Genomic DNA, 13360 nt, shown 5'->3' with positions numbered 1-13360 from the left:
TGATTTGTTGCCAATCAGAGGGCTTATAAGCCCTCTACCATTTTGCAAAATTCGCAATAATTATTAAGTAATAAGCAAAAATGTCCCGGCGCATGAGAAGCGGTAAACCGCTTGTAGTATGTGATTATTAAGTGATCAAACGAAAAGTGGTGATAGATTGGGTCAAACTGAAAAGAAAAGTTCTCTACCATATTGCAAAATTCGCAATAATTATTAAGTTATAGGCAAAAATGTCTCAGAGTATAAGAAGCGGTAGACAGATCGCTTCTCATTCGCTGAGATATTTTTGCCTATAACTTAATAATTATTGCGAATTTTGCAATATAGTAGAGAACTTTTCTTTTCAGTTTGATCCAATCTATCACCACTTTTCGTTTGATCACTTAATAATCACACACTACAAGCGGTTTACCGCTTCTCATGCGCCGGGACATTTTTGCCTATAACTTAATAATCTTTTTGAACTTTGAACTTCCCCAAACGATTCCCAAATTATCTAATAAAGAATAATTAGAAAATATTCAATTCCTCTGCTAACTCTACGGCGGTAGGCATTTGGTCGAGCGGTAGAACGGACGCCCTCACGGAATTCCCGATACACTTAGTTTACGTCTGACGTTCCGCGACAACGCGAGTAGCTCTCCCGTTATCAATGTTATCGATATGCTCGCGATGAGACGTGACCGATGTAACATAGTACACGACGCGCCAAGGGACATTCGTGACGGATAGCGCGATGAAGGGGCGATCGTGAGTTACTCGTCTGGAAAAAGTAATCGAAAAAGATTTCGAATATTCGTGATCAATTTCGTAATAATAAGGAGATTGGACGAACGTATGTTTATGTGTATTTCAAATATTTGAATATTTCGTAGCCTCTCGATCGCAAATTAAAATTTTAGTATTTTTTAAATTTAAATTTAAATTTTTGTACATTATATAATATTGTTTATGTAAAATGACAAATAATTTCAAGTTTCATAAAAATTTCATTATTATGTGTGTGTGATTTCATCGATCGCAAATTAAAATTTTAGTATTTTTTAAATTTAAATTTAAATTTTTGTACATTATATAATATTGTTTATGTAAAATGACAAATAATTTCAAGTTTCATAAAAATTTCATTATTATGTGTGTGTGATTTCATCGATCGCAAATTAAAATTTTAGTACTTTTTAAATTTAAATTTAAATTTTTGTACATTATAAATATAATATTGTATATGTAAAATGACAATTTCAAATTTCATAAAAATTTCATTGTTATGAAGAAGAAATTTTATCAATATTCATTAATAGAGAAAGACTCCTGCATCACATACATGTACATTCTATATACATTCTATATACATATCTTAACTGATTCGTTTTTCTATTTTTACGTTTCGATTTATATATATATGTGAGCCTCTTCATTTTCTTCTTTATACTATTTAATAATTATTAATAAAATTAATATTCAATTTTATTTTACGATATACGATATTAATATTATATATAAATAAAAGCAAAATTATATGAGGCTCAAAATTTTATGTATAAATATATTTATTTTAATTTAATGTATGTTTCAATTTAAATAATATTTAAATTATTCTATTGAGAAAAATATTAATTTTGAACAAGTGTATTGCTGTTAAGATTTTAATAACAGTTATCTTTTAAAAGTTAATCAATTTCCGAAACTTCGCGAAATATCATAGATTATTGTTATTTTTCGTCGGCAATCTGTGATTACAATATCAATGGAGTGGTGATTAAAATTCGTAACATAATATTTTAATCTGATATCAGGAATGTTGAAGAAGGTGAACAATAAAAATTCAATTTTGAATATTTTGTGGAATAAAAAAAATGCTCAGCGTTTGAATTGACTCATATCAGTCTATTTTAATACGTTTTTAAACGTATATACGCTTCCGGTTACGTAGTACAAGGATCGTGCACACATATAAACACTCGTATTAGCGTATATGTATAATAAACGTTGGAACAGCTTATGAGTAATTTTAATTATCATTATCATGTAATCTATACAGCATATCTCGGAAATCTCTGAATTGCGGATTAATTTCCGGTGTACTTTCGCAGGAATTACGGTTTCTATGCAACACGATAAATATAATAGTGTTTAAAAAAAAAATATTTCAATAATATCCAAATATCAACAATTTGCTTTCAATATTCTAAAAATATTCTAAAAAATCTAAATAATGTTTGTATTTTTTTTATTGTATTAATTTTGTGCTTCTATCGAAGTATTTATGCCTGAGAAATACACTCGAAGTATACGAAATAAAATCAACACTTGTTTGGATTTTAGGAAATAAAGCCGTGTTAATGAAAGGAGGAAGACCATATTGATCCGTCTTCCGACGATATCGCTCGGTTTAATCTCGTTAATATTTTTAATATTGATCATGGAGTCGGAACGAACGCAAGTGTCTGAAAAAATGGGAAAAGCTTCTGGCGATTATATAAAGACCGTTGAAGGCGGTATGCAACCGACACAGGTGAATAATTCTGTTATCGAATAAATTCGAGCAAACAAAGACAATTTAGAACAAACAAAGAAAATTGAGAACAAACAAAGAAAAAAGGAAAATTAACGAAAGAGTCTTCGCTTCGAGTTGACGCGATATATTTAGCTTTTATTTCAGTGAGCTATCAATTATTTAAATCTTAGATTATTAAATTTTAATTTATGCGATACATGCAATTAAAATTTTTCTCTTAAATTTCTCTTATTTTCTCTTTCAAGATCATATTTTAAAAAAGAAGTGGATTTTTTTCGAGAAAATATCACGAGATTCTATAGAGAAGAAAATTTTATACAATCCTGCATTTCCTCAAATGAAACTGTCTGAAAAATGCTTTAATGTCATTTTTATCTATAATATAATATGCATAAAAAAACAACATAATTTAATGTTGTGTTTGATATATAATAATATATAATAAGCTAGGATTATATCCTCGCAGTTTTTGATCTTTCGATAACAAGAGGCTGATAATGCCGCTAAATATTACGTAACAATATTTAGATAATCGACATATTATATAAAAAATCGAGAATGGATGTCGTTGATTACAGGGCCTGGAGATTAAAATTTACAAGAAAAGATGGCTGATGCTTGGTTTCTTCGTATTGTATAGCGCGAGCAACTCCATGCAGTGGATCCAATACAGTATTATAGCGAACATTGTAATGCGCTATTACAATGTCTCGAGTTTTCTGATAGACATGACAAGCATGATATATATGATAACATATATACCATTGATATTTCCCGCCAGTTATCTGCTCGATAAATTCGTAAGTAATAATTTTATTAGATAGAGTAGAACGGAATATATCGAAGACTTATATACTATGTTTAGAAATTATCGTACAATCGTTTTCTTTACAAGCCATTTTTCTTCTCACGTAGTTGATTGTTAAATTATTAAAAAGCTTCAATAAATTTCAAAAAATTGAACTTCCTGATTCGTCTGATTTTTCTAGGTACAATAGCGAATCATGACGAAACGTAAAGTTTGCATAATTTATTAAGAACTTGCAGTATATGTATAGCACCTTATCTCATTATCGAATGATGACATTCCCTCCCATTTAGAGTAAACAATTTTACGTTTGAATAAACGAGTTTGGATACAATTCCAACATCAACAGGATAGCTTTTCAAGTAATCGTTGATGCTGATCGAGTAAATTTCATTCCGCATAGTATCAGCAGATTTCCTCTTATTAACATCTAAATACATAACCAGGGATGGGGATGGGATTTTAGGGCCTCAGATACGCCGTAATTTTCGGGGCGCTCGGAATCGCCCTCGGTTCCTGGATAAAGGTATTCAGCATAGCTACCGATCGCTTCTGGATCACGTTCCTCGGCCAAACTCTGGTGGCAGTAAGTCAAACCTTCGTTCTGTCAGTTCCAGCCCGATTGGCCGCTGTTTGGTTCGGGCCTGATCAAGTTAGTAGTGCCTGTAGCATCGGTGTCTTCGGCAATCAGGTACGTAAATATCTTATCGTATGTACGTATCATTAAAATATGCTATTCAGAATGGAACTTGAATTCGATGTTTCGAGGAGATTTGATAACTTACATTTTGTGATATCTTTTAATTGATTTTATTATTATTATATATTCGTTACAACGTTACTTTTATTTTTTTTGTCCTTAATTATATTAAAATTTTATAAAAATGTATTTTTAAAATTTAAAAGAAATTTAAAGATTTAAAAGTCAAAATAATTTTAAAAATTAAATTAATAATTATTATTATTTTTTAATAATGTAAGAATTATTATTATTTTTTTTAATAATGTAAGAATTTAATTTTGTATAAATCTCTCTCTTTCTCTTTCGTTATCTTTGTACAAATATCTTCGTAAGAAGAATGAGAGAATTACAATGTAAAGAGTAACGCATTATCTATCTACAACGTATTAACTTTATAGAGCAAAAAGAACCAATTGTTAATCCACGTAAAAATAACTTCTGATAAAATTACTTCTGATTGCACGGATCAAGAGCGCATGATAATAGATAATCGATGTAATTCAATGATGACATATATAAATTTACTCAGCGCGATATGGCTCTAGTAGCACACTTTATTGGAGCAATATTGGCTAACAATATATATCCAATATTTCCAATGTTGGTCCAATATTGCAAAGTAGACGCGATTTCATTTTGAGCCAATATTGAATTGTAATATTGGACCAATATATTATTTTCATCTTTAACCAAGATTGACTAATTATACATACTCAAATATTTTTACATTGGATATAGATCAGTTTCTAATATATGACGGAATTCGCCATAAAAAAAAAAATTAACCGTCTGTGGTTAATTTATGGAGCTCTGGAGCTCCTCGCAAAAGCTAGAGGAGATGCGGCTATAGTCCGCACTCTTTGACTGATAAGTCGTGACTCGTGGGACCTGTGCCGCGGCCTTATACAGGGTGATTCTAAATAACTTAATGCTTTTGCAAAAACATAATCTTGACCGAATTCTAAGACGATTTTTCCTTTGGCAAAATTTCATCCGAAGCTTAGTTTTTGAATTATTAAAGGAAGTAGTTAACGTATGACGGGTCGAATACAAGAGGCAGGCAAGGGTGGCGCGATTCACCGTCAGACGCGGGTGTTTACGCGGGGCGCCTGCTGCGATCAGCTGGTCGCTATACACATACAGACACACATGCGAACACATACATTCTCTCTCTGTCTGTCTGTCTATCTGTCTGTCTGTCTGTCTGTCTGTCTGTCTGTCTGTCTGTCTGTCTCTCTCTCTCTCTCTCTCTCTCTCTCTCTCTCTCTCTCTCTCTCTCTCTCTCTCTCATTCGCTCACTCACCTGTAATTTTTTTTTTTTTTTTTACGAGAGAGGGGAAAATGCATACCCACCGGTCGATCCAGTGAGTTATGTGGGACTCGAGTACCAAGTCGAATTACCAACTCGGTACTCCCTACCCCCTCTCTTTTCACGAATTTCCTTTGACACACTGTCCCTCTGACTTCCCGAGGTCTGTTTTCACATAACGTCAAAAAATAGTTATTATTACCTTGTTCGGTGACTTTTGATGTATTGCTGTAATTGCTTGAAGGAGAAATGAATTTTCTGATAGATCGTACGTTCTCAAATTTAACGTAGATATCACGTTGCAAAAGACAAGAAATCCACACTAAATTATTAACTGAAAGTTTTTCTCCTTTCATGAACTGTATTCTTTTATAAACTTTAACGTAATCACATTTATTTACTCACTCGATGAGACGAGAAATTTACTAATGACTCTCACTAATCACTATTAATCACTGTCGAATAATAACTGTTGGCGATTAAAAATCACTCGATGAAAGAAACACGCGCGGACACGTTACTACACGACGCGACGACGCGACAATGCGACGATAATTACTCGGCGACTGCAAGCAGTTTTTTGTCATGGTAGGTTGCGGTAGGTTAAGGTACTACTGGCGCAATCGAACGCGATCATGTGTTCGATTGAAGAATGCGGTAAACATTATAAACATTTAACATATTAATATTATTATTATCATGAATGTGTGTGATATCCATACATCGTATGATATCTATTTAAAAATTAATTAGATTAATAAGTGTTTTTAAAATATTTATTACTTTTACTATTATCTTAAATAAATATTTAATATTAATATTAATATTAATATTTATCACACACATTCATGATAATAATAATATTAATATGTTAAATGTTTATAATGTTTACCGCATTCTTCAATCGAACACATGATCGCGTTCGATTGCGCCAGTAGTACCTTAACCTACCGCAACCTACCACGACAAAAAACTGCTTGCAGTCGCCGAGTAATTATCGTCGCATTGTCGCGTCGTCGCGTCGTGTAGTAACGTGTCCGCGCGTGTTTCTTTCATCGAGTGATTTTTAATCGCCAACAGTTATTATTCGACAGTGATTAATAGTGATTAGTGAGAGTCATTAGTAAATTTCTCGTCTCATCGAGTGAGTAAATAAATGTGATTACGTTAAAGTTTATAAAAGAATACAGTTCATGAAAGGAGAAAAACTTTCAGTTAATAATTTAGTGTGGATTTCTTGTCTTTTGCAACGTGATATCTACGTTAAATTTGAGAATGTACGATCTATCAGAAAATTCATTTCTCCTTCAAGCAATTACAGCAATACATCAAAAGTCACCGAACAAGATAATAATAACTATTTTTTGACGTTATGTGAAAACAGACCTCGGGAAGTCAGAGGGACAGTGTGTCAAAGGAAATTCGTGAAAAGAGAGGGGGTAGGGAGTACCGAGTTGGTAATTCGACTTGGTACTCGAGTCCCACATAACTCACTGGATCGACCGGTGGGTATGCATAAAATGCATTTTCCCCTCTCTCGTAAAAAAAAAAAAAAAAATTACAGGTGAGTGAGCGAATGAGAGAGAGAGAGAGAGAGAGAGAGAGAGAGAGAGAGAGAGAGAGAGAGAGAGAGACAGACAGACAGACAGACAGACAGACAGACAGACAGACAGACAGACAGACAGACAGACAGACAGACAGAGAGAGAATGTATGTGTTCGCATGTGTGTCTGTATGTGTATAGCGACCAGCTGATCGCAGCAGGCGTCCCGCGTAAGCACCCGCGTTTGACGGTGAATCGCGCCACCCTTGCCTGCCTCTTGTATTCGACCCGTCATACGTTAACTACTTCCTTTAATAATTCAAAAACTAAGCTTCGGACGAAATTTTGCCAAAGGAAAAATCGTCTTAGAATTCGGTCAAGATTATGTTTTTGCAAAAGCATTAAGTTATTTAGAATCACCCTGTATACAGCTTTAGATGGAGTCCCACTCTCAGGTTAGGTGTTTTCCTTTTCGCCACCTAGTGGCGACGCGCGAAGCTCACATATAATGTGTGAACGTGCAATATTGGCACACATTTACATTTACTTCATAACCAATATTGGTATTATAATGGATGCAACCATATTAGCAACACATTTATATTTATTTAGCCAATATTGGTCATCATGGGCACTGCAATATTGGCAGAACACTTGCATTTTGTTAACAACCAATATTAGTTTTACATTGGGAAATATTGGCCAAGACATTTCTAATAAAACCAATATTGAGCCAAGGTATACCAATATTTTGCCAATGTTTTGTGCTACTAGGAGGATATTAATTCAAATTATTTCTCTCGTCTTTACAGATTGCAAAATAATTGTAGTGAAATAATTGGATATCTTGACATTTCTCTTGTTCCAAATTAATAATCTTGTTTCAAATTTATTGCATATCTGCATGCATTTTTATTCGAGCGAAGTATAATTCAATTTAATTTTACACAATTTCAATCGGAAAGAACGATGCATTCCAGAGAAAGATAGGGATGTATGTGGGAGGAGGTCGGACGTGTCTTTACGCCCATTTGATCAACGAGCGACAGAATCCATCCGTGGCAACGGCATTGACGCATATCCTGTGGAGAGAGCATTCACACATTCTTCAACCTAACGAATAATTGCTAGAAAACAATATTCGCAGACTAGAAAAATATGTGAGGCGCAAGTGGCTGGATCGGGAATCGAACCCGAGTCTTTGCTTTCCGGGCAACTGCTCTAGACCACTGAGCTATCCAGACCTCACACCTAATGCTGCTTTTTAACACAGTGACATGCGACTCCAGAGCGATGTTGGTATCTCACTCGATGGATGCAATGCCGATTGCCACGGAGGATCCCTGAAAGGTCGCTCGCTGACCAAATAAGTGCCGGTGGAGGTATTCGCGTGCATGCTGGCTTCCGACTGGCCTTCCGTATGAAACGGCACCGACGTAGAATGCACAACGCCGTAGAATGACCACATCCCCCAAGATCCCTCTAGTATATACTAAAATCCCCACTGTACCAAATAGCAGTGGCGGATGGACCCTAAGATAGGGCCGGGGCAGGCTTCCAGAGAAAGATAGGGATGTATGTGGGAGGAGGTCGGACGTGTCTTTACGCCCATTTGATCAACGGGCGACAGAATCCATCCATGGCAACGGCATTGACGCATATCCTGTGGAGAGAGCATTCACACATTCTTCAGCCTAACGAATAATTGCTAGAAAACAATATTCGCAGACTAGAAAAATATGCGAGGCGCAAGTGGCTGGATTGGGAATCGAACCCGAGTCTTTCGCTTTCCGGGCAACTGCTCTAGACCACTGAGCTATCCAGACCTCACACCTAATGCTGCTTTTTAACACAGTGATATGCGATTCCAGAGCGATGTTGGTATCTCACTCGATGGATGCAATGCCGATTGCCACGGAGGATCCCTGAAAGGTCGCTCGCTGACTAAATAAGTGCCGGTGGAGGTATTCGCGTGTATGCTGGCTTCCGACAGGCCTTCCGTATGAAACGGCACCGACGAGCACAACGCCGTAGAGTGACCACATCCCCCAAGATCCCTCTAGTATATACTAAAATCCCCACTGTACCAAATAGCAGTGGCGGATGGACCCTAAGATAGGGCCGGGGCAGGCCTCCAGAGAAAGATAGGGATGTATGTGGGAGGAGGTCGGACGTGTCTTTACGCCCATTTGATCAACGAGCGACAGAATCCATCCGTGGCATTGACGCATATCCTGTGGAGAGAGCATTCACACATTCTTCAGCCTAACGAATAATTGCTAGAAAACAATACTCGCAGACTAGAAAAATATGTGAGGCGCAAGTGGCTGAATCGGAAATCGAACCCGAGTCTTTCGCTTTCCGGGCAACTGCTCTAGACCACTGAGCTATCCAGACCTCACATCTAATGCTGCTTTTTAACACAGTGATATGCGACTCCAGAGCGATGTTGGTATCTCACTCGATGGAAAATTTTTTTAAAAACTTTTACATTGTCCATGATTATTATTACACATATAATAAGTTCAATTCTCATATTTAATTGTGTTGCGAATTTCTGACGTGCTGGAGGAATTTTGCTGCAAGATTCGTTTTCAGCATAAAAAAAATTTATCAAATTCACCTACTCTACTGTTTGTAACTAGCCAAACCTAAAATTTCGCAGGCCTACGTTATCATCCTATATCGGATTCAATTGATCCTAGGTGCGGACTGTGGGCAACCGCTATCATTTTATCAGCCATCGCATTCGCGTTTTATCGAAAGACGATTTTTATCGCGCTTTAATTACATCGATTTCGCAATTGATGAAAGACCTGTTTGAGGCACTTTATCGTGGAACTTTAAATCACGCCAACTCTAGAAGTGCAAATTTTCAGAAAAGAGAAAGTATCTAGTATCTCTCTTTTTTATTTTCCCTCTTAAAATTTTTACAATTTAACTAGAAAGTATAAAATTCACATTTTCTTTCGTATTATTGAAAAAATGAATATAGTTTCTTTTCATATATAATTTTCATTGAGGGAAGAGGCGTTTTCTTTTGAAATACATTTCATTGACCCATAAATAAATATGATTTGTTTCAACAGTTGAAAAGGAAAACGTTTCGCTTTGATAACAGATAAGTAAACTTGTAAAAATATGATAAAAATACGAGCGATATTAATTTCGTTTGTTATAAATACGAGTATACGATGAACGTTTCCAAGATAAGCATTGTTATGTATACTTCAACCGGAAAAAATTGAACAGAGCAAATATTTCTTTCAAAATGTTTTTCCTGGAATTCGAAAACAACTTCTTATCGGGCATTTATCCCTTGACTTTCTGTTGCAGCTGGGTGTAGCTATCGGTTTCTTATTTCCACCGATGCTAGTGCCCAACAGCGACAATATTTATAACATCGAAAAGGGATTGCGACTTATGTTCTATATCGTTGCGGGTCTCACGACGCTCGTGCTAGTCCTTATATTATTTTGTACGTATAGCTTCCATTTATATCATATAGTTGTATAGTAATCGAATAAAATAAAATTTCGAAGCTGAAAAATTTAATAAAAAATATTTTACTCACAAGTGGTAATTAATATGATCCATTTCGATGATTTAATGATTTGAATCTTTTGTTACAAAAAGATTGCCGAAAAACAAGAATATAAAAGAAATCATTTAATATAATTTTATAATTAAATTTTATAATTAAAAAGATATTTTATAACAAATAAAAAATGTTTTTTACAGATAATTTTCTTACAAAATATCATACATTATATTTTATAAATGGTATTTCGTCAGAAAGATATATTTTAGAGCAAATAATATATTTCGTCAAGTTTACCCCCTTAATTAGCTTCGAAATTTTATTCTCAAATCACGCATATTTTCTTTTATCACTTAATAGAAACTAGTATAATTTATAGTCTTCAAGTCGGCACCGCCTTTACCACCTAACCCTGTTCAAGTTGTGCAAAGGGAGAACATCGGAAACGAGACATTTTCTCGTTCCATCAAAAGGCTGCTCACCAATATCGGTTACGTTTTGCTTTTAGTCAGCTATGGCATCAATATCGCCGTCTTTTGCGCCATAAGCACCCTGTTAAATCAAGTTATTCTCAAATATTTCCCGGTAGGTATTTTCCTCCAAGAAATTACAAATTCTCGCTTCTTTTGATTTTTTTTGGATTCTATCTTATACAAAAATTGTTAGAATGATTAATGTTAAGTATTTCAATTTCATGCGTGAATTTTTTTTTGATTCTTAGGAAAATTATAGAATTTGTTATTTTTCTTCCTCTCAGGGACATGAAGAGGACGTTGGTCGTATCGGCTTAACGATAATTTGCACTGGGTTGTTGAGCTCTGTTATATGCGGTGTTATATTAGATAAAACACACAAGTTCAAGTGAGTAATCAGATTCTACGAAGAGAGCGAGTCATGGTTACTATTCAACAATGTATCATTTTATTCAAAATTAGTACTATTTTAACAATAGCAATATTATTACGGTTTTCACGATATGCGTTTTTTAATTTATAAACATTGATTTCAATTTAATTTGATTTGTTATAAAACGCTTTTCTCTTTGATGCCAGATTTTGTTAAAGAGTTCTATCTCAAAAAAATTCATTATCCTTTCCATGCGCGTAATCGATAGATAATTGTCGTAATTTAACAATTTATCTCGATTTTTTCAAATCAGTAAATTAAGTTTATGATAAAAATTATCTTATCAAGAGATAAGCTCTTATATTGCAAATAATTCATCAAATACATTATTAAATCATCGAATGATATAAATTAAAATCTATTAAAAGATTAAAAAGACAAGGAAAATCTGTAAATTTTCAGAGAGACTACGCTAGCAATCTACCTATGTTGTTTCATAGGAATGATAATCTTTACTGTGACACTGGATAGCAAAGGGATATATGTTATCTACATCACGGCCGGCATCTTGGGGTAAAATTTAAATTACGTTTATTATATCATTCGCAAAATTCTTTTAGAAGAAATATTTTATTCATAGAAACATATTTAACATTATTTTCTTAATTTCTAGTAAACATTGACTCCCCAATTTAACTCTTTTGGTGCTGCATTTGATCTTTTATTAAAATTAAAATTTTCTTATTAAAATTCATTGTTTCTTCCTTAAAAATTCGCGCATTCGATAGATAACCGTCGTCTTTAATTTAGAATTTTTTTAAATCTGTTTCTAGCTTCTTCATTACCGGTTATTTAACGGTCGGTTTTGAGTTCGCTGTTGAGCTTACATATCCGGAACCGGAAGGAACGGCAGCGGGTCTGTTGAACGCGATGGTGCAAGTCTTCGGCATCATCTTCACGATGCTCTACGGTTTTTTGCTTGGAAAATGGGGCGATTTATGGGCAAACGTCGCGATGTGCATCGGACTTGGAATTGGCATCTTGCTCACGATCATAATACCCAACGATCTGAGACGCCAGAACGCGAAGGTTTGATAATCCAAACAGCAGTCAAATGTAACAATCAGCGACGAACAGCTCGGTACGAGCGATTTCCGCCTCGACAATTTTCCCCGCGACACGTCGTTATAGTCCATTTGGGACTTAATTTATTCCTCACATGAGTACATACTATATGCGCCAAGAGTAGCGCCATTTCTCTGAGTCACGTATACTTAACGAGGGAAAATATATCTTCCCCGGAACTAGGAGTTCTAAAAAAGACTAGTTGCATACTACGATAAGAAAAACATTGTTATTTTTCGTAAGATCCTCAGATGTTTATTTTTTAAGACTTGATTTAGCGCTTAATATCTAAGTGCTAGAAAACTTGAAAATTAGAAACATCTAGAAAGATGTGTTAGAAAGATGTCTTTAGAAATAATGGTCCAATTTTGTGTGAAAAGATTTAATAGCCAGATTTGTCAGAGTTCAAAGAAAAAAAAAATACGGGGTGTCCCGAAACTATCGCGAGATATTTTAAAGGCAGATTCTCTGGCCAATTTAAAAACGATTTTTCCTCAGCGAAAATGTCGAGGGAGATCATTATTTTTGGCATATTCCCAATTTTTGTCATCATGTATCTTTCTAACTAAGCCTTAAATTAAAATTCTATTAAAGTAAACTCTACCTAAAATTAACTAAAGAATGTGACTTTATTAATATTTTATTCCCATAAGGCTTAGTTTGCGAAAAACCCTTTATTTTCAATCGTTTATAACTCGAAAACTATTAGTGCCTCGACATTTTCGCTGAGGAAAAATCGCTTTTAAATTGGCCAGAGAATCTGCCTTTAAAATATCAAGCGGTAGTTTCGGGACATCCTGTATATATATATATATATATATATATATATATATATATATATATATACAGGGTGGCCCATTTTAATCCATCCAATCGAATATCTCAAAAACCAAGCCCGGGAGAGAAAAATGTTTCAGACAAAAGTTGT

General features: G+C 34.5%; 1 protein-coding gene across 1 annotated transcript; it reads left to right on the top strand.

The window, feature by feature from the left end:
* The first annotated feature begins 240 nt into the window (after nt 1-240).
* LOC145966693 (choline/ethanolamine transporter flvcr2b-like) lies at nt 241-13360 on the top strand. Its single transcript, XM_083090978.1, has 9 exons — nt 241-835; nt 2326-2515; nt 3097-3318; nt 3793-4017; nt 10257-10398; nt 10841-11046; nt 11219-11322; nt 11770-11880; nt 12141-13360. The coding sequence occupies exons 2-9, from the start codon at nt 2423-2425 to the stop codon at nt 12400-12402; spliced, it is 1365 nt and encodes a 454-aa protein (XP_082947104.1). The 5' UTR covers nt 241-835; nt 2326-2422; the 3' UTR covers nt 12403-13360.

Source organism: Camponotus vicinus, unplaced genomic scaffold (assembly GCF_025532165.1).
Source record: "Camponotus vicinus isolate PSW18456_S1 unplaced genomic scaffold, iyCamVici1.0 SCAF_2, whole genome shotgun sequence".
NCBI classification, from domain to species: Eukaryota; Metazoa; Arthropoda; class Insecta; order Hymenoptera; family Formicidae; genus Camponotus; species Camponotus vicinus.
This window is presented reverse-complemented; position numbering and strand designations above follow the sequence as displayed.

Coding starts and splice junctions, on each gene's coding strand:
- LOC145966693 (XM_083090978.1), top strand. CDS start 2,423: ATGGAGTCGGAACGAACGCAAGTGTCTGAAAAAATGGGAAAAGCTTCT. Junction 3,319..3,792: donor GTTATCTGCTCGATAAATTC/GTAAGTAATAAT, acceptor ATGGGATTTTAG/GGCCTCAGATACGCCGTAAT. Junction 11,047..11,218: donor TTATTCTCAAATATTTCCCG/GTAGGTATTTTC, acceptor TCTTCCTCTCAG/GGACATGAAGAGGACGTTGG.